Source organism: Saccopteryx bilineata, chromosome 5 (assembly GCF_036850765.1).
Source record: "Saccopteryx bilineata isolate mSacBil1 chromosome 5, mSacBil1_pri_phased_curated, whole genome shotgun sequence".
In the NCBI taxonomy this organism is placed as follows: domain Eukaryota; kingdom Metazoa; phylum Chordata; class Mammalia; order Chiroptera; family Emballonuridae; genus Saccopteryx; species Saccopteryx bilineata.
Window position 1 is genome coordinate 105,607,758 of NC_089494.1, and position 23,123 is coordinate 105,630,880.

Consider the following 23,123-nt stretch of genomic DNA (forward strand, 5'->3'; position numbering starts at 1 on the left):
CCGGGGGGGTCGCTCTGCCATGACCAGAGCCACTCTAGCGCCTGGGGCAGAGGCCAAGGAGCCATCCTCAGTGCCCGGGCCATCTTTGCTCCAATGGGGCCTCGGCTGCGGGAGGGGAAGAGAGAGAGACAGAGAGGAAGGAGAGGGGGAGGGGTGGAGAAGCAGATGGACGCTTCTCCTGTGTGCCCTGGCCGGGATCGAACCCGGGACTTCTGCACGCTAGGCCGACACTCTACCACTGAGCCAACTGGCCAGGGCCAGAATGTTTTATATTTTTAATATTATTTCTTTTATTAAAGATTTGTCTACGGGCCTGATGCAGCCATCAAAAGAGCCACATCTGGCTCGCGAGCCATAGGTTCCCAACCCCTGGACTAAACTAAGGATTCTACAGCCAAGGACCACCAAAGAACCCACACTGAGACTGGTAGGAAAGGCAGAGACACGGAAAGGGCTGCCCCGCTCCTGGGAGAGAGCAGCAGCCCGGAGGGACTCTCGTGGAAGGGAGGACTGCCCGGTGGGTTGTGGGTCCTCAGCCCCAAAACTGGAGTCCCAGCCTAGAGCCCTGGAGCCTAGAAGGGGCGAAAAAGCTGAATTTGGCTGAGAAAGGAACCTAGATATGGTTTGAGAGGAGACAGAACTCTTGGACCCAGGCTCTGTATTAAAGGGACCGCACAGAGAGCCTCTCTCACAGCCACCTGCCTGGGGCTCCAGGAGCGTGGAGCGCTGGGAGGACTGGAGTTGCCAGGGGATTGTGGTCTCGGAGGCAGAGAGGGAGACACTTTAAGAGAGAAATACCGTAATCCCTGGGCTGAATCATGCCTCAAATCTAAAGTGAACATTTTTTCCTTGGAGCAACACCAGCGAAGGGAAGAAGTTACCCCACCCACAAGAGGCTTTCCTGCTCCAGTAAGAACAAAGAGGCACTTAGAGGCAGGCAGCACATTAGGGACACAGTTAGTGAGTGCTGGGGTCTGAGCTACACCGCACCCCCCTATGCTGCTGAGTGCTCACGGCGGCAGCGGAAGCCAGGGTGGTCCGAGTGTGCAAACAAACCCATGGAGGCGAGAGTGGGGCTGGAAGCTCAGGCGGCTGCTGCAGAGGTCCAAGCTTGCGCACAACCCCGCCCATGGCACAATCCCGCCCTTGGAGGTGGAGGGAGCCCAGACTACAGCAGAGGCGGTCCAAGTTCACGCAATCATGCCTGTGGGGTGGGCCTGCCCCTGGTGGTGGCTGAGGCCCAGGAGACAGCAAAAGCGGTCTTAAGAGGCACGCCTGCGGAGGCAGAAGCCATGGTGGGCTGCTGTGAAGGTCTGTACTCGCACGCAATCCAGCCCTCAGCATGAGCCAGCCCATGGCCGCGGCTGGAGCCTGGGTGACCATTATGGCAGGCTGGAACTGGCAGCGCCGAGTCCAAAAACCTGAGGTGGCAACAGTGGCAGCGGGGCCGCGGACAGACCACACATTGGGAGCACAGAGGCCACACCCACTGGACTCCTGAGACCACACCCTTTTGAGTGCTGAAAAAGAAGAAAAAACCAAAATAAAATAAAATAAATAAAAAGTCTGGATAGAAAGACATCTGAGGCTAAGGGGCAAGCCATATCCAATACTGTACCTAATCACTGAATTACCGTACTGAGCCCAACAAGTAGCCAGCAATAAGAGGCAGAAGAAAGCAGATCTAGGGGAACATGACCTTTTAAAGCAGCGGTTCTCAACCTGTGGGTCGCGACCCCAGCGGGGGTCAAACGACCAAAACACAGGGGTCCCCTATAGCCATCGGAAAAATACATATTTTATTTTAAAATGTATTGTATAATAAATATGTATTTTCCGATGGCTTTAGGCGACCTCTTTCGTTTGACCCCTGCCAGGGCCGCGACCCACAGGTTGAGAACCACTGTTTTAAAGGAACTTTTCCCTCAGGCCAAGAGTACATAAAAACAAGCCTAGGAGTGCAGCTGATGTTTACAACACCTGGGCCCAGCTGAAGCAGCCACAAGATCTGGATCACCTGTAGCTCCAAAAAGGTTGATAAGAGCCCGTCACAGGCAGTGAACCCCACTGATCTGCGCCAGGCTCCAGCCAGGGAGGTCCAGGACAGGCACATCCAGCGGCCAGAAACGGAGAGCACCAGTTCAGGACCTAACCACCCTTGTTAGAGTGGTAACTTAAGGAAGAGCTCCTCACACCTGACCCAGCTAAGACAGAAAATGGCAACACAAATAGCAAAAAGAATAGTGATAGCAAATAAGCAGTCCACAGCAGATTACAAACAACAGCTGATGCCAACCCAAGAAGACCTAGAAACAATACAGCCCAAAACTGGAGGCAGATAATACCAACCCTAGACTCAGCTAGCTATACAAACAACACACGCAAAGGAAGAGTGTATACACACAAAATGGGAGGACAAAGAAATACAATCCAAATGAATCAACAAGAGAAATCTCCAGAAAAAGAACTGAGATGAATATAACCAAATTACCGGATGCAGAGTTTGAAATAATGATTGTTAGGATGCTAAAAGATCTTAGAGCAACCATGGATGGACATAAAGAACACCTAAATAAAGAGACAACAAGCATCAAAGGACATTGAAATCATAAAAAAGAACCAGACAGAAATGACAAAGACAATATCAGAAATGAAGACTACACTAGAAGGAATGAAAAGTAGGTTGGATGAAGCAGCCTTGTTAAAGAGAAACAATATCTAATAATAGGGGTTCCTAAAGGAGAAGGAAAACAACAAGGGATAGAGAACCTGATTGAAAAAATTAGTTGAAAAATTTCCTAAATTGATGCAGAAAAGAGTCACACAGGTTCAAGAAGTAGAGAGAACCCCATTAAAAAAGAACCCAAAGAGACCCACACCAAGACATATCATAATCAAAATACCAAAGCTAAGAGATAAAGAATACTAAAAGCTGCAAGAGAAAAACAGTCAATCACCTACAAAGGAACCTCCATAAGGATGACATCTAACTTTTCAATAGAAACACTTGAGGCCAGAAGGAAATGGCAAAAAATATTCAAAGTAATGCAGAACAAGGACCTACAACCAAGACTTCTTTATCCATCAAGGCTATTGTTCAAGATTTAAAGAGAAATAAAAAGCTTCCCAGACAAAAACAAACAAAAAAACTCAAGGAATTCATCACAACCAAATCAATTCTGCAAGAAATGTTAAAGGGCCTGCTGTAGACAGAACAAAGCAGGGGGAAAAATCTAGTAAAAGAGGAATGTAGATTAAAAGAAAAATATGGCAATAAACAACTACGTATCAATAATCTTAAATGTAAAAGGATTAAATGCTCCAATCAAAAGACATAGGGTAGCTGAATGGATAACAGGACCCGAACATAGGCTGTCTATAAGAGACCCACCTCAAAACAAAAGATATACATAGACTGAAAGTAAAAAGATGGAAAAAAAAATTTCTTGCAAATGGAAATGAAAAAAAAAAACTGGGGTAGAAATACTTATATCTGACAAAATAGACTTTAAAACAAAGACTATAGTAAGGGATAAAGAAGGTCACTACATAATGATAAAGGGAGCAATCCAACAGAAAGAGATAACCATTATAAATATCTACGCACCTAATATAGGAGCACCGAAATATATAAAGCAGACTTTGATGGATATAAAGGGCGAGATCAACAACAATACTATAATAGTAGGGGATTTAAATACCCCACTAACATCACTGGATAGATCCTCAGGAAAGAAAATTAACAAAGAAATAGCAGAATAAAGGACACACTAGATCAATTGGATTTAATAGATATCTTCAGAACCTTTCACCCTAAAGCAGCAGAATATACAATCTTTTCAAGTGCTCATGGTACATTCTCTAGGATAGACCACATATTAGGGCATAAACTGAGTCTTAACAAATTTAAGAAGACTGAAATCATATCAAGCATCTTCTCTGAACACAATGGCATGAAACTAGACATCAACTACAATAGAAAAACTGAAAAACACTCAAACACTTGGAAACTAAAGAGCATGTTATTAAATAACGAATGGGTCAACAATGAGATCAAGGATTGTTTCCTCGAAACAAATGAAAATGAACATACAACAACTCAATTTATGAGACACAGCAAAAGCAGTCCTGAAAGGGAAGTTCAAAGCATGACAGGCATACCTTAAGAAGCTAGAAAAAGCTCAAATAAACAACTTAACCCTGCAACTAAAAGAACTAGAAAAAGAACAGCAGAAAAGCCCAGAGGAAGTAGAAGGAAGAAAATAATAAGGATCAGAGAGGAAATAAATGACATAGAGACTAAAAAAACAATAAAGAGGATCAATGAAACAAGGAGCTGGTTCTTTGAAAAGGTAAACAATTATCGATGAACCTTTAGCCAGACTCACCAAGAAAAGAAGAGAGAGGACTCAAATAAATAAAATTAGAAATGAGAATGGAGAAATAACAACTGACACAACAGAAATACAAAATATTGTAAGAAAATACTATGAAGAACTGTATGCCAAAAAAATTAGACAATCTAGGTGAAATGGACAAATTCCTTGAAACATAATCTTTCAAAAATCAATCTGGAAGAATAGAAAAACCTAAACAGACCGATTACAACAAATGAGATCAAAACAGTCATCAAAAAATTCCCAAACAAAAGCCCTGGGCTGGATGGCTTCACTGGTGAATTCTATCAAACATTCAAAGAACTAACTCCTATCCTTCTCAAGCTACTTCAAAAAGTTGAAGAAGAGGGAAACCTTCAAAGCTCCTTTTATGAGCCGAGCATAATTCTCATTCCAAAACCAGGCAAAGACAACACAAAGAAAACTATAGGCCCCTGCTCAGCAAACTGCAGCTCGCAAGCTACATGTGGCTCTTTGGCTCCGAGTGTGGCTCTTCCACAAAATACCATATGCGGGTGCTACCTTGATAAGGAATGCACCTACTGTTGATATTTGGCTTTGTTGACTAATGAGTTTGCCAACCACTTCTATAGGCCGATATCCCTGATGAATTTAGATGCTAAAAATCTCAACAAAATATCAGCAAACCGATACAGCAGTACGTGAAAATAATCATACATCATGATCAAGTGGGATTTATTCCGGGAAGGCAAGGCTGGTACATTTGCAAATCAATGATTCATCACATAAACAAAAGGAAGGAGAAAAACCACATGATAATTTCAATAGATGCAGAAAAAGCATTTGATAAAATTCAGCACCCATTAATGATCAAAACTCTCAGCAAAGTGGGAATACAGGGAACATACCTCAACATGGTAATGGCCATCTATGACAGACTCACAGCCAATATCATACTCAATGGGCAAAAGTTAAAAGCAATCCCCTTAAGATCAGGAACAAGGCAGGGGTGCCCCCTTTCACCACTCTTATTCAACATAGTACTGGAAGTTCTAGCCACAGCAATCAGACAAGAAGAAATAAAAGGCATCCAAATTGGAAAAGAAGTAAAACTATCATTATTTGCTGATGATATGATACTGTACATAAAAAACCCTGAGAACTCAGGTCTCAGTTCAAAAACTACTGGACCTGATAAATGAGTTCAGCAAGGTAGCAGGATATAAAATTAATACTCAGAAGTCAGAGGCATTTTTATACACCAACAATGATCTGTCTGAAAAAGAAATTAAGAAAACAATCCCCTTCACTATTGCAACAACAACAACAAAAAAAGTACCTAGAAGTAAATTTAACCAAGGAGATTAAAGACGTATACTTGGAAAATTATAAAACATTGATAAAAGAAATCAAGGAAGATACAAACAAGTGGAAGCATATACCGTGTTCATGGTTAGGAAGAATATACATCATTAAAATGTCTATATTGGCCCTGGCTGGTTGGCTCAGTGGTAGAGCATCGGCCTGGTGTGCGGAAGTCCCGGGTTTGATTCCTGGCCAGGGCACACAGGAGAAGTGCCCATCTGCTTCTCCACCCCTCCCCCTCTCCTTGCTCTCCGTCTCTCTCTTCCCCTCCTGCAGCCAAGGCTCCACTGGAGCAGTTTGCCCAGGTGCTGTGGCCTCTGCCTCAGGTGCTAGAATGGCTCTGATTGTGGCAGAGCAACGCCCCAAGATGGGCAGAGCATCGCCCCCTGATGGGCGTGCCAGGTGGATCCCCTGTCGGGTGCATCCGGGAGTCTGTCTGACTGCCTCCCTGTTTCCAACTTCAGAAAAAAAAAAAAAGGAAAAAAAATGTCTATATTACCCAAAGCAATTTATAAATTCAATGCAATTCCTATTAAAATATCAATGACATACTTCACAGATATAGAACAAATATTCCAAAAATTTATATGGAACCAAAAAGGAACATGAATAGCCTCAGCAATCTTGAAAAAGAAGAATAAAGTGAGTGGTATCACACTTCCTGATATCAAGTGATACTACAAGGCCATTGTACTCAAAACAGCTTGGTACTGGCATAAGAACAGAGAACCCAGAAATATACCTGCACCTTCATGGTCAATTGATATTTGACAAAGGTGGTGATAGCATACAATAGTGTAAAGACAGCCTGTTTAACAAATGGTGTTGGTAAAATTGGATAGCTACCTGCAAAAAACTGAAACTAGACCACCAACTTACACCATTCACAAAAATAAACTCAAAATGGATAAAAGACTTAAATGTAAGTCGTGAAACCATAAGCATCTTAGAGGAAAACAGGCAATAAGCTCTCCGACATCTCTCACAGCAATATATAAATATTTGCCAATTTATCTCCACAGGCAAGGGAAATAAAGGACAGCATGAACAAATGGGACTATATCAAACTAAAAAGTTTTTGCACAGCTAAAGACAATATGAACAAAATAAAATGGCAAACCATACAATGGGAGAACATATTCGACAATATGTCTGATAAGAGGTTAATAATCAAAATTTATAAAGAACTTGTAAAACTCCACACCAGGAAGATAATCAATCCAATCAAAAAATGGGCAAAAGAAATGAATAGACACTTCTCCAAAGAGGACATACAGATGGCCAATAGGCATATGAAAAAAATGCTCAACATCACTAATGATTAAAGAAATGCAAATTAAAACTACAATGAGATGTCACCTCACATTAGTCAGAATGGCGCTCATTGACAAAACAACACGTAAGTGCTGGAGAGGATGTGGAGAAAAGGGAACCCTCCTGCACTGCTGGTGGGAATGCAGACTGGTGCAGCCACTGTGGAAAACAGTATGGAGATTCCTCAAAAAATTAAAAATGAAACTGCGTTTTGACCCAGCTTTCCCACTTTTAGGAATATATACCAAGAACACCACATCAATGATTCAAAAGGAGAAATGCACCCCCATGTTTATGGCAGCATTGTTCACAATAGCAAAGATCTGAAACAGCCCAAGTGTCTATCAGTGGACAAGTGGATTAAAAAGCTATAGTAAATATACACAATGAAATACTATAGGGCCATGACAAAGAAGGAAATCTTACTTTTTGCGATAACATGGATGGACCTGGGAACTATTACATTAAGTGAAATAAGCCAGGCAGAGAAAGAATAATACCATATGACTTCACTCATTTGAGGAATCCAATGAACAATATGAACTGAGGAACAGAATAGAGACAGAGGCGGGATGGGATCAAAAGGTCCAGAGGGAAAGCAGACAGAGAGAAAGGGGGATGTGGTGGGGAACACTGGTGGTGAAGGTATTGGGGGGGACGACGACACTACAATCTATATACACCCAATAAATTAAAATTAAATTAAAAAAAGAAAAATGTACAATGAGATATTTTATACTCACTAGGATGGCCATAATAAGATGGCTTTAAATAAATAAATAAATAGAATGCCAAGTGTTAACAAAGAAGCAGAGAAACTGGAACCCCATACTGTACATTGCTTGTGGGAAGGTGAAATAATGTGGCTACTTTGGAAAACAGTTTGGCAATTTTTCAAAATGTTTTTAAAAATCTCTCCAAGATTATTGAGGTCCAGAGTTACCCAGCAATTCCACTTTCAGGTATATATGCAAAAGAAATGAAAACATGTCTACACAAAAACTTGCACCTGAATGTTCAGTAGCATTATTCACAATAATCCCTAAATAGAAACAATCTCAATGTCCCCCAAGTAAACAGATAAATAAAATGAGGTATTGATATAGGAATGTCATTCAGCAATAAAAAGGAATGAAGTACTGATAAACACTACACCAGCGGTTCTCAACCTGTGGGTTGCGACCCCGGCCGGGGGTTGAACAACCAAAACACAGGGGTCGCCTAAAGCCATCGGAAAATACATATTTATTATAAAATACATTTGGCGGGGGTTGAACGACCAAAACACAGGGTCGCCTAAAGTAATCGGAAAATACATATTTATTATACAATACATTTTTAAATAAAAATATGTATTTTCCGATGGCTTTAGGCGACCCCTGTGTTTTGATCGTTCGACCCTCGCCGGGGTCGACCGCTGCACTACACCATGGATGGATCTTGGAAGCATTATGCTAAGACCATATTTCATAATTCCAGCTATATGCAATGTCTAGAATATGCAAAGCATTAGAGACACACAAAAGTAGTCTAGGATTGAGAGGCGGTGAGAAATTGTGAACTGCTAACTGATATAGGGTTTCTCTTTGGGGATGAAAATACTGTAAAATCAGGACTGCGGTGGTGGTTATACAACTCTGTAAATACACCACTGAATTAGACATGCTATGTTATGTGGGTAGTGTAATTCACTACTTTTATGGTAGTGAATTATATCTCAGTGGATGTTTTAAAAAAAGCTAATGCTAAAAGATATCTTTTAAAATATTTTAGTGTGTACACACATTTACAAAGAAATTTCAAGAAAACCAAAAGCCTAATCATAGCACAACTAATACTGGTAAACACTGTAAACATGTATAACTTTATTGCACATTTGTTAATTTTAAGTAGAACTAAGTTTCATTTCCAGAAGGTATACAGCCATTTCTTAAAAATAAGTCACTCTGACATTTAAACTACAAAATTATTTCAGAAAACCATTAACCTGCTTGCTTGGTTAACAAAAATAATTTGAACTATGTTCAAGTTTACATAAATTAAAATAGCTACTGCTATTAGGCGTTCAAAAAACCAATCACTGAACTAGAGCAACACAAAGGATCTGAAACATCTAAGGATATGCTTGGAAAAATCTGGTGTCCTCTCTGAATCAATGCACCACTTACAGACTGCCCCCCAATCCTCATGAGTTGCTTTCCCTGCTCTCTCAGCTATTGTTTCTCATTCAAGGAACTATGTCAGTTTTCATGATCTTAATATTCTTGACCAGAAAAAATCATTTTTACTTTTTCAACTTCTAAGTGAGTTCTCAATTTAAAATTAGTTTGAACATGCACACTTCCCTATTAAACAAATCCCACTAGAATTTATTTGTTAATAGATACAAATGTCTATACTTTCCATTAGTTAACTGGCATTACTTTTAAAAGTCCAAATCAGCACTGTCAAATGAAAATGTAATTTGATTACTATAATCATAATTTTTCACCTGACCAGGCGGTGGCGCAGAACTGGGATGCAAAGAACCCAGGTTTGAGACCCCAAGGTTGCCAGCTTGAGCGTGAGCTCATCTGGTTTGAGCAAAGCTCATCAGCTTGGACCCAAGGTCGCTGGCTTGAGCAAGGGGTTACTTGGTCTGCTGTAGCCCCGCGATCAAGGCACATATGAGAAAGCAATCAATGAACAACTAAGTGCCACAATGAAAAACTGATGATTGATGCTTCTCATCTCTCTGCGTTCCGGTCTGTCTGTCCCTATCTATCCCTGTTACTCTCGCTCTGTCTCTGAAGAAAAAAAAAATCATAATTTTTCTAGTAACCAAATTAACATAGTAAATAAACAGGAAACAAACACTGCTAGTTAGTGGTTATACATACATATATTAGCACAGGTTAGGCCCATAGTTGGTATTCTGAATATAAAATTTATTAAAATTATAAAAAGACTTAAATGCTGATAGGCATCACAAAATAGCTCAAATTGATTTATGTTCCTGTCATTCCCACATTAGACAGACATGTTTCTTTTTGCTCTCCCACAAGAATGTAAGTCCTTTAGGGAAAGCATGGTCTTACTTATAAGAAAATAAATACCAACTTTGTATACTGCTTATCACATAATATACATTCAATGTTTGTGGAATAACTACTGTCATGTAAACATACAGCACACTGTCACTAAGTAGAAATCATTAAAGACATAACTTTAAAAAAATGTTAACACTGAACAAGTAGGCAGACTTCTACAGTCATTAGTTTCTTTTCCTTTATCAGATTCAAATAATTTAGAGAAAAAACTTTACATTGCATGCATTTCCTGAAATATGACCATTTAAGAAATACTTAATATGCCAGCTTTATAACTAGAACCATAACTTAAGTATGAAATATTAAGTTAATGCCCCAAAACACTGTAGGTTAATAAGGTTTCCATCATTTCCCCTATCCCTTAGAATACATATACATGTTTATAGTAGAACGTATAGTGATTTAATTTTTCCCTTTAAACAACTGCCATATTTTTCGCTCCGTAAGACGCACCTGACCTTAGGACACACCTAGGTTTTGTTGTTGTTTTATTTTTAAGATTTTATTTATTTATTTTAGAGAGAGGAGACAGAGAGAGAGAGAGAAGAGAGGGAGGAGCAGAAAGCATCAACTGCCATATGTGCCTTGACCTGGGAAGCCTGGGGTTTCGAACCAGCGACCTCGGTGTTCCAGATCTACACTTTTACCCACTGCGCCACCGCAGGTCAGGCCACATCTAGGGTTTTAAGAAGAAAAATAAGAAAAAAATATTCTGAACCAAATGATGTGTTAAATATTTAATAAAATACTGTATTTTTCGCTCCCTAAGACATACATTTTCGCTCCAAAAGAGGCATTTCCCCCTCCATTTTTTTGGGGAAAAAAAGGCATCTTATGGAGCGAAAAATCCAGTACTTTATCCAACTTCATGTACTAAGAACATCTTCAGAATTCCTGTTCTGACTGCCTTAAAAGTCAATTTATAAATTATTAAAATATAATCAATCTATACAGAGACCTTTGCGTGCCTTGGCCAATGCAATCCCTCAGAGACCAGACTTAGTTTAGAATCACTACATTACCATATTGTACAAAATGCTGTATTAGTTCTGGGACAAATGGGCTAAAGCCACCAGAGGCATTTGAACAATCAAGACAATCAGACACATGTATTTAAGTATTTGTGCATGGGAAAGCTTTGAATTATTTAAATACTTTACAATCATCTAATCTTGAAAAGTAAAAATCTGCTTCAAGACTTTATAAAAACTTGTGTACTATATAGTCAAAACACTCCATCAGTCGTTATCCCTATAATTAGGCAGATAGAGCTCCATGTTTCAAAATAACCTTCAAGCTTTTTGGAAAACTTTCTACGTAATTCTTTTCAGAATTATTTGAAAAAAAATCAATAAAAAAAAACACATATGCTTTTTTATGTCTATCAATAAACTCTCCCAGATGGCCTATCTTCCTTGTTTAATAGAATAAACTTCAGCCTGACCAGACGGTGGCACAATGGATACAGCATTGGACTGGGACGCAGAAGACCCAGGTTCGAGACCCCGAGGTCACCGGCTTGAGCAAGGCTCACCAGCTTGAGCCCAAGGTTGCTGGCTCGAACAATGGGTCACTCGGTCTGCGGTAGCCCCCCCCCCATCAAGGCACATATGAATTGTGCAACAAATAATTGATGCTTCTCATCTCTCTCCGCTTCCTGTCTGTCCCTGATTCTAAAAAAATAAAATAAAAAAAATAAAAAAATAAACTTCAAGTGAATTATTCCTAAAAAGTCATCTTTATCTTCCTAGGACTTATATTAAAATAAGTACATTTAAATGATAGTCTACTTTAGAGAATGGAAATTGGTATATCAACTCCTAAAGTGATTGAGGATAACCTTTTAATGTTTTACCACAGGAATTCTGAGAAGATAGTGGCATACCTAAATCCCCACAGAAAACCAGAGTAACAAGATAGCAAAACCAAACCCCACGGATATTTATAACCAAACCAACTGAGGAGGCATTCTTAGGAAATCTCCAAATACAAATGGGTAAGGACATAAGAGGCTACTGTGTAACCACAGTACTTAACACAGTATCAGCATCTATGCAACAAGAAGCAAAGGAAAATAATACAGCATGTGTTGAACTTAATTATAGAAGAACCTCAAAGTAGCCAACATATAATCACTGGATATCATAGTGGGCCAATTAGAGAACAGCAGTTAAACCTGGAAGGAATTTTTTTAAGTCCAGTAAGTGGATGAATCCAGGAAGCATAAGGAAGGCTTGAAGGATTGAAGCTAACTAACTTCTATGAATTTTTGAAATTTGTCTCCCAAGACTCTCTTCCAGGATTCCATGTTGAAAAAAGTCTGAAATAAAAGCAAAATTGGTAAGATAGAGACAAGGCAAAGAGAAGATAAAATTGGGGGAGGGAAACAGATAGGAAACCTCAGAAAGCAAGTTGCTACATTTCTAAATAGTACACAAAATGACACAAAAGGGAGTTCAGTGAAGTTAGAAAAAAGCTACTCTGAAACAAATCTTAAAGCTCAGAAAACTAAACTCTCACACAAGTGAGTAACAGAAAAGTATTTAAGTTACATAAATATACAGTACTCCAAGAAAAAAAAAAAAGTTATTCCTAAGCAACAGAATCACACCAGGAAGAAGTGCTAAAATTTTTTTTTCAATGAATGGTAATGGGAAAACTGGATGTCCACATGCAAAAGAATAAAGTCAATCTTTACTTTAAACTGTATACAAAAGTTAACTCATAATAGATCGAAGAGCTAAATGTAAGAACTAAAATTATAATATTCTTTTTTTTTTTTAATTATAATATTCTTAAAAAATAGAAAAGCTGCAGGACCTTGAATTTGGCAATGATTTTTCTTCGGATATAAACCACAAGCAAAGACAACAAAAGAAAAAAAAATAGTAAACTGGACTTCATCAAAATTAAAAACATTTTTTGTATCAAAAATGTGAAAAACCCACAGAATGGGGAGAAAATATTTGCAAATCATGTATTTGATAAGGAATTAATACCCAGAGTATAAAAGGAACCCCTACAAAAACAATTTGAAAATGGACAAAGGACTTGAGTAGACATTTTCCCAAAGGAAGATATAAGTGGCCTAATAAGCACATGAAAAGATGTTCTGTGGCGCAATGGATAGAGAATCTTTGTGGAAATCCAGGTCACCTGTTTGATCCCAGGGTGGGTGGCAGATCCCGAGAGCACCAGCTCAGTCCTGAGGTTGCTGGTTTGAGCCTGGTTCAGGGTATGGCGTTCTACAACTAAGGGGAACAAGTTGATGCTTCTCTTTCTCCCCTCCCCTCCTTTCCTCTCACAAATTAGTGGGGGTGAGCGAAAAAAGATGCTCAACATAAACTATCATCTGAGAAGTAATAATCAAAACTACAATAAAATCCCATTTCACAGCCATTAGGATGGTTATTAAGAGAAAAAGTCAGAGACTTCAACATAAGCTCTGGTAGTGAACAATTAATAAATTGGAATGTGCAGACCAAGATTAAATAAGGATCAAAAGGGAGAGTTTTATAATGGCTAAGATAATGTATAAATGACTTAAAAACAGGGTGAAAAATGAGAGCAAAGCAAAAGACATAACTGTTCTCAGTAAACATACTGGTGATGGTAGTACTATTATTCTGAGATGAACTAATATTTCTGGCATGAAAGAAAGGTCCGAGATGTAATACAAGAGAGGTGAACAAAAATATGAAGTCTTGAATCAGAATGAATTCCTGAGGTATTTAAAATACATATATAAGCCCAGTTAATGTATATTTCATATATTTAATGTATAAACATTTAATGTACTGATATTGCATATATCATGATATATATACTTAATGTACTATGCATTTCCTCACTGTTCATTAAAGATGCCTGGAAACAAGACCAACACAGTAACAAAAAGTATTCCTAGTGTTCAGGTTGGAATCTTGAAATACCACTTGCTACTAAAGGACAGCAAGTTTCTTAAAGAAGTGGCTATTCCAGCTGTGAAGCAGAAAATGTACAAGATAAGCCTGGAATATCTTGCTATAACAGATAGTGAGGAAGCTATCCAAGAGTACTGGGATACAACCACCAGCTGGTCCAGGAATTCTACTCCTGGGTACATACCCACAAGAAACCATAACATCTGTTCACACAAAAAGTTACACATACATGTTCATAGTAGCAACATAATAGCCAAAAAGTGGAAACCACCCAAATGTTCGTCAACTTATGAACGTATATAAAATGTGGTATAATGTAGTTCATCAAGAAAAAAATTAAGTACTGATATATGCTATATAACACAGGCAAACCTTGAAAAGACATACTCAGTGAAGAGGCCAGTCAGAGAGACCATATATTTTATTTATTCTATCTTTAATAATGTCCAGAATAGGTTGGTGGGAAGACTGGGGAGATAGGGCCAAAGGATGTGGGGTTTCTTTGGGTAATGAAAATTTCTAAAATTGATGCACAACTCTGTGAGTACACTAAACATTCAATTTTACATTTTTAATAGGTGAAATGTATGGTATATGAATTGTAATTCAACAAAAGGTTGTAGATACAGAGTGATAAACAAGTATTTATCCTAGCTTTCAAATATGAACTGTACCACTGGGTGTCCAAATACTATATGAATCATAGTATGTCATAAAAATATTCCAACAAATGAAATATGGTAAGAGTATCAAGGCCCTGGCCAGTTAACTCAGTGGTAGAGCATTGGCCTGGTGCGTCGATGTCCCAGGTTCAATTTCTGGTCAGGACATACAGGAGAAGCAACCATCTGTTTCTTTACCCTTTTCCTCCTGCAGCCATGGCTCCACTGGTTCAAGTGCATTGGCCCTGAATGCTGAGGTTGGCTCCTTGGAGCCTTTGCCTCAGGCACTAAAAACAGCTTGGTTGCAAGCATGGCCTCAGATGGGTAGAGCATCAATCCCAGACAGGGGTTGCCAGGTGGATCCCGGAGAGGGGACATGCAGGAGTCTATCTCCCCTCCTCTCACTTGTAAAAAGGAGAAGAAGAAAAAAAAAATAGAGTATCAAAATAAATGAAAAGGATCTAGGCATTTGCTATCAAAAGCTGCAAACACCACAAAAGGACAACCGGTGCCTCCTGATGAAAGAACATAACACCACCTGTACTTTTGCCAAAGGGCTCTAACATGAATCTGATCAAATTTCAGGATCCAACTAGCAATCTGCAGGGAATATAAGAACAGAGAAACATGTACATGAGTATACAATGAACAAATTCCAGACAGTTGGAAACTCTTCAGATCTAATGTCCTAGGTCCTTCAAATTTACGTGACAGAAAGAGAGAGAGAGGAAGCCTGTCTACTGAGAGACTTAAAAAATCTATCAAATTTTTAACAAGGCTGAACTGGGGTGTTTAGGAATGCAGAGTTGGGTGGTAAAATTATAAATGATTTTACTGGATTTTATCCAATAAGGTAGGCAAATCAAAGTCTGAGAGTATTTTCATTATTTACTTGTTTACTCAGTTCCTGCTAAGAAACCACTGGCCTCCACTGTTAGTGTTCCCTATTTCTAAAACAAACTAAGATAAGACAGAGGGTAAGACAGAAAGGAGAGAACTCCAGCATGGGATTAGGCAACAAACCTGAGTTCAAATGCCAGCCACATTAGGGCTGCTTAGAGCTTGGACAAGTCACTTAATAACTTTGCACCTCAGGAAGGGTAATACTTTAGCTGAGATACCGTATTTCCTTATGTAAAAGACACACCTTAATTTTGGGGCCAGAAATTTGAAGAAAAAAAAGTATGATATAAAGTTACTGAACTCAAGCTTTATTCATCATCAAATTCATACAATTCCTCAAGTGGGAAATTCAAGTAAGAAAATCTACAATCACTGTATAAGATGCACTCAGTTTTTAGACCCCAAATTATTCGCCAAAGGGTGCATCTTATACATGGAGAAATATGATAAGTAAAGTACCTGCTAGAATTCAGGCATCAGTGGGCAGTATGTGGCCCCCTGAGGCCATTTATCCTGCCTGGCTGCACTTCCGGAAGGGGCACCTCTTTCATTGGTGGTCAGTGAGAGGAGCACTGTATGTGGCAGCCCTCCAACGGTCAGAGGGACAGTGAACCTGCCCCCTGTGTAAAAAGTCTGGGGACCCCTGTGACATGGGATCTTAAATTTTTATCCATGCAATTCATTAAGTTTAAAAAAAATTAGAAATCATCTAGTCTAATAATGACAAATTTAAAATCTAGGAAACAGTTTGGTTAGTTATCTACTGTTTTGAACAGCAAAGATAAAGAAAACTTCCATTATTGCAGAAAGTTCTACTTGATAGCACTGCAGCATATTTTGAACATAAGATTATTCTTGGACTAATTGTTTTACTAAATTAAAAGGCAGAAGTACAAGTAAGAGATAATATAAATAACCACTCAGATTTCACAAGACCAGTTTTATAAGACACATGGGGGAAAAAACCCAAAATTTCAACCAATGGTCTTCAAGATGAACAGCTAATTATTATCACCTAGGAAGGCCTGTTAAGGTAAAGAATCCCAGGTACTACCACAAATATTCTGATTACATAGGTCTCAAGCACACTTTAGTAAAACATATAAAATTTCTTGAGAAAGAGAAAGCATCAATGCTTTGCTCCACTTGGTTGTGCACTAATTGCTTCTCATACATATCTTGACTGGGGATCAAACCGGCAACCTCGAGGTCCAGCTGGCCACACTGGATTCAAGCCAGCCACTCCCACATTTTGGGTGGATGGTCAATCTACTGTGCCACCACTGGGCAGGTCAGTAAAGCATCTTTTTAACGAGCACCCTGATAATAATTCTGATGCATAAAGTTGGTGAATCACAAGTGGCACATCACAAAAGCTTTACATACAATTTCTTGCTTTCAGTAAGAAGTTTCAGGACTATGAAGATATTTCTAAAAACAGGTAGACACAGTAATAATTGCATGAACTATGGAGTATAGACCTGGTTGTGATTTTTGCGCTTGTCACTTTGTTGCTGTATGAATTTTTTTTCTTTTTTTTAAATTTAATTTAATTTTTTTTTAATTTTTATTTATTCATTTTAGAGAGGAGAGGGAGAGACAGAGAGAGAGAGAGAGAGAGAAGGGGAGGGAGGAGCTGGAAGCATCAACTCCCATATGTGCCTTGACCAGGCAAGCCCAGGGTTTTGAACCGGTGACCTCAGCATTTCCAGGTCGACGCTTTATCCACTGCGCCACCACAGGTCAGGCCTTTGCTGTATGAATTTAAACAAAGTATTTACCTTTAATGATTTTTATCTTCCTTATATAAATTAAGAAAGAGTATATATCAACTTCAAATAAAACATTTAGGAACAATATACCAACATAAACCTAAGAAGGAAAACAACGCCCCCTCCATAATATCAGTAAATAAATACAGGACATATCTCCAGATAAGCATAAAATAAAAATAAAGCAAAATTAAAGCTAGAAAATTTGGTTAACAAAATTAGAACATAAAATTAGAGGGCAAATTAGAAAAATATATTTAGAAAACAAACAAAAAACCTGCCCTTTACAGTGCTTACCTTCTAGTTTGAGTGTGTGTATGCGAGTAAGAAAGAGTATGTGTGTGTGTTAGGGGGGCATGCATAGATAGATAAGATAGACAGACAGACGGATAACTTTATCTACATTCCTATGTTTGAGAAAAATTAGGGCTTTCACAATAAAAATTTAAACAAGATATTAACCAATTCCCCTCAAAATGTTTCCTTTCACAAAAGGTAATCCTGTATGACAATTTCACGAGTAATCTGATTATAAATACCAAGTGTAAAGTAGGTAAAATTTACTTTTAAAGATTAGAGTAAAAAATTTTTCTACTGTCAAGACTATTAACAATCATGAGCGAATGCTATATTATCAAAGAACAGAGATAGTGAATTCTTTTCTATACAGATGAAAAGAAGCTCCAATTTTCAAGTGAAATCTATCAGTCAAGAGCCAAGTCAACCGCGGAAAATTATAAATATTTTAAGGAAAAAGCACTAATCGAATTTTAGCACAAGCATATACAGTACAAGCTTGCTTATGTGTAACAGTTGATGAATCACTTAGATGTACAAAATCAAACTCAGATTGAAACAAATTATGCATTCATTCTTAGAAGTCATCATCATTCCTTAAAATCAATCACTAGTCTTGAATTTAGTCCTTTAACCAACCATGTAGCCTTGGGACCTTAAACAAAATTAGAGTACACTTAAATTTGGCATATATACAATTCTGATTGCTGCAGCTCAAAAGAGGCCAAGGAACTAAGGAAAGTAGATGTGCTATGATAATATACCATGTCAACAAAATACTCAGAAGAGTGTGTGCTCTTTACAACCCAATCTTTCTTTTTTCTGAGAGAGACAGAGAGAGAGATAGGAGCGGAGAGAGATGAGAAGCATCAACTCATAGTTGTGGCACTTTAGTTGTTCATTGATTGCTTTTTTCTGTGTCTTGACCGGGGGTTCCAGCTGAGCCAGCAATCCCTTGCTCAAGCCACCGACCATGGGGTCATGTCTATGATCCCACAGTCAGGCAATCATGTTTCTTTTTGAATCTGGGTCCTCAGCATCCCAGTCAATTCTCTATTCACTGCACCACCACCTGGTCAGGTTACAGTCAGATCTTAAGAGAACTCATTAGACTTGGACTATCAGAAACAAATGCATCATAAACTTGTCTAACCAAATTAATGAGAAGAGTTTCTAAGAGAATCCAGATCAATATCTATTCTAAGACTGACCCTGGGGAGCATCCCCTTCCACAGCATAGACCTTGGAGGCACTGTTGGCTCCAGGGCTTTTATACTTCACCAGATTATCTTGAGTTTGATCCAACAAACCCATTCTTTAATTACTAATCCCAATTACATAAACCTCATCGGACCCAGTGAGAAAATGGTCGATTTACCTAACTAGGATATATAAAGGTCATTTATTGCTGATAGTGATCCAACTCTCCAACAGAAAACGATAACAGAACCCAATGATAAAACAGTTTCTGGGTCACAAACATGTTGAAATTGATTTTATCCTTCAATACAATAGCACTTGAGGTTTACAGGACTTTTTACTTTTTAAATGTGTCAATGTGGGAAAATGACACCACATAAACAGTAAAAAAATATTTTAATATAATTAATGCATGATACTTACTATAAAACTAGACAGAGCTTGTCATCAGCACCTTAAAATTTAAGCTTGTTAGGGTTTAATTTACTGACTGGTGTTCAGTTTACTTTTGGAGGACTCATGCTTTTTGTAAGTTTAGTTTACTATCCCATTCAATAATAAGCCTATAAAAATTTGTTGTCCCAATTATGTAGGGTAGTATGAATTTAAAAGTGACTCACATTCAATTTGAGACCACCCCCTTCACTCTAAAATAGGGGAAAAAATAAAAGTGAGGCTGTGCAACTGATGTAAGTGCACCAACATAAATATTAAGACCACTTTTAATTTAATAGCAAAGGTAAAAAGACAACAATTAGATATGAAGGGTGCAATGTTACTTTTCAAAATAGAAATTAGCCTGACCAGGCGGTGGCACAGTGGATTGAGCATTGAACTGGGATGCCGAGGACCCAGGTTCGAGACCCTGAGGTTGCCAGCTTGAGCGCAGGCTCATCTAGTTTGAGCAAAAAGCTTACCAGCTTGGACCCAAGGTCACTGGCTTGAGCAAGGGGTTCCTCAGTCTGCTGAAGGCCCGCTGTCATGGCACATATGAGAAAGCAATCAGTGAACAACTAAGGTGTCGGAATGCACAACGAAAAACTGATGATTGATGCTTCTCATCTCTCTCCCTTCCTGCCTGTCCCTATCTATCCCTCTATCTGACTCTCTCTGTCCTTGTAAAAATAAATAAATTAAAAAAATATAAATTAACACCAGATTTCAATTATCTTGCTAATAAGTCAATAAAAAATGCTAAAGTTTACCTCTATACACATATAAGGCATTAATAGGGTAATAAAACCCAGTATTCTATTTTTTATTGAACAATGGCATTTAAATAGTGAAAATTAGAATGTAAGTGACCTGGAGTTTACCAGTAGTCATCTTAAAGCTATGAATTTTAGCTGTAAGCACCATGGTTGTTTTTATTAAAGCACACCAACCAGGCCGTAGAGACAAACTGAGAGAGGGAGGGTTCAAAATGAGAAGTATATGTAGTCTTGTGGCAAAATAAGGAAGTAGAAAAGTAAGCCCGATTGTAAATAGGACATGTGCAGCCACATAAAGAATTTCCAGAACTATTTTGACTTCTGATTTCTACTAGTATTTTCCAGGGCCACTTAAGGAAAGCCACATTTATATAATTATTTATCAGTTCACTGCTGCCATCACAAACAATTTAAATAAAACTTTAATTCTCTCAATCTAAATGTTATTACCAACAAAGCTTCCTCTCTCTTCCATAACACCATCATTGACCTAAGTTCTGTAAACAAATAGTACCAGGAAAATGGGAATAAATCAAGAATCACGCAAATTTATGAGAGAAAGAGCAGAAGCAACAAAGATTGCAAGAGACCACCACAATGTACACAATAATACACTGTTTAAGTTAAACCTATATGCCAATCTAATAAACCAAATCAGACCTATGATGAGAAGAGATTAAAATAGGAACCAATCTAAATTATAAAGCTTTTCCTTGAAATTTAAAAAAATATTTTAAGGATCTTTTCAAACACTGTTTTCTTAGCAAAAAGATCCTAATGACAATCCACAAATAGCATAAAGTCTTCCATGGTACATTTTTCTACACATATCTTTCAGAATGGTATTCTAAAAACAGTGGTGATAAAAAGACTAAAATACAGTGAGAATTAAGGTAGGGTTAAATATTTCTAAATATGCAATTTTCTTCGTTAACAGATGCAACACTACGCATACTACTCTGAAAAGCATAGACACCAAAGTCGCATCTTTCATAACTTAAAAAAAAAGTTCAACTAAACACAATTGCTAAATTTGCCAAGATTTACAGGTTATGTTCAAAATCAGTACCTTAGTATTGGAGGCTAAGTTTTATTTCACACACACACCCCTGACACAGCATATTTGAAGCAAGATCTGACGTTTTAATCACCAAAAACTTAGACAACTGATGCCTACTTTTTGACATCTTAAGGAATTATTGTGTTAGCAAATGAAATATTCCCAGTAACCATTTAATTCATTCACAAGGTCAAACTAATGTTACAATTACATTAAGTCTAAGTCACAATATTTGAAACAATATGATTCCAATATAATTAAGATGTACAACGGAATGACTGGTCTTACCCAAATCATACTGTACATTACTGTCAGAAATGATTGAAATTTTGCGTATAAAATCTAAATGAATATCGATAACTAACCATTTGAGTAAGAAATGTTTCTTATTTATCTTTTAGCTCAAAAGAAGTTGGCAGAGCCTAACACAGTGCCTGGCAGCTTGTCATCACAAATTAAAAAACCAGTTACCCCACAATTGAAGCAAAACGTTCATCAGATATATATACCCTGTTAACTCAGAACACGAAATCCAAAAGCTAAATCCATAACCAACTTTCTCCTTCCCCGTGCATCTATTTACTTAAAATTTGGTAATAATAAAGGCAATAAAATAATACTTACATTTTTATTGAATTTGGTGAAAGAATGGTACATATAAAACCTGTGCATATAAACAATCGCGGTGTTTATTGTAAGCTGAGAGCTGAAACGTAACATTTAGGAAATATCTGAGAAAAACAAGACCTCATTTCCAAAACAATTCTGATGGAAAACTCCCGACCTACGGTTCTCTTCCAAGGCCTCCCGTCCACACACGAACACACCAAAACCAGTAAGAAAACAAAAACCCCGCAGGGTGGTGAGGGCTCGACGCCGGACTCTGAGCATTTTACTCAAATATTCCTATTAAGCGAGCCCAGGAAGGATTTTTCAAGAGCTACTACGACTGACCTCAAAACCAAACAGTTGAAACGCGCGCGCACACTCGCACAAAACCACGCCAAGAACATAAAGACCTCGGTGCGCTCCCAGGTGCGAGAGAACCGCCATGGAGCCGGGGGGGGGGGGGGGGGGGGGCTGCGAACACCCAGACGCCTTTCAGCCTCGTCCACCCTCCCACCTCTCAGCCCCTTCTCCGGCGACAAGTCCAAGCAGCCGCCTCTCTTCCCCAAGACTCCCCTCTCGCCGTGGCCGCACGACCACCTTCCGCCGCCGTCAACACGCGCTACCCAAACAGATTACACATCGCAGCCTCCCAGCCCGCATTCCCGGGCTGCCCTTGTCCTCCCCTCCGCTGCTGGCTGCTCGCGGCCTTCCGAGCTCAAGCCGTCCCTCCCTTACGGCGCGGCCCAGGCCCACCGTGGGCAGCGGCGCCATGTTCGCGGGGCACTAGACCCGGAGACCCAGCGAGTAGTGAGAGGGACAGGGCGTGAGCAGCGGAGGGCCAAGAGCAGCAAAGGATACACGTTGAGACGTTGTCCCATTTCCTGGATAAGGTTAGCCGCCTGCTGGCGGCACGACAGCTCTTTATCGGCCTCCACTCCGCAGCGGCGGCTCGGCGTGTTCTCCAGCTGTTCCCGAGTGAAGAACCAGCGAGAAGAAGCTCCACGGCCCGACGCCATGACACTTCCTCCTCCGCCCGCTCCCTCACCCGCCCCCGCCCCCGCCCCTCCCGGCTCGCGGACTCCCGCCAAGGCCGCGCGGCCCCGCCCCACTCCGCTCGCCGTACATCCCGCACCGCCTCTTTTCAACCCCCCGCCGCTGCCCTGCGCGTGCGCGGCGACTGCCCTACCGGCTCGCGCTCATCTTTTGCTTTTTTTCCTTCTGCCTCGCTTTCGCGTACGGGCCCACAATGCTCCGCGCCGCTTGGCTTTTGGAGTCACCCGAAGTGGGGGGGTCGGTGGCAGAAAGGTCGGCGCGGTGCATGCAGGGACTAAGTATTGGTGGGGCAAAGGGGCGGAGAGGA

General features: G+C 39.5%; 1 protein-coding gene across 3 annotated transcripts in view; it reads right to left on the bottom strand.

The window, feature by feature from the left end:
• The window catches only part of CCNT2 (cyclin T2), a 55,417-nt gene extending 32,621 nt beyond the window's left edge, over nt 1–22,796 (bottom strand). For all 3 annotated transcript variants that reach the window (XR_010731854.1, XM_066278970.1, XM_066278969.1), the window contains exons 1-2: nt 22,622–22,796; nt 21,779–21,860 (exon numbers count right to left, since the gene is read on the bottom strand). Coding sequence is in view for 2 of the 3 variants with exons in the window: in XM_066278970.1 (XP_066135067.1) it covers nt 21,779–21,860; nt 22,622–22,779 (240 nt within the window). In the remaining variant the exon portion in view is untranslated. The remainder of the gene's footprint in view (nt 1–21,778; nt 21,861–22,621) is intronic.
• Nucleotides 22,797–23,123: the final 327 nt, after the last annotated feature.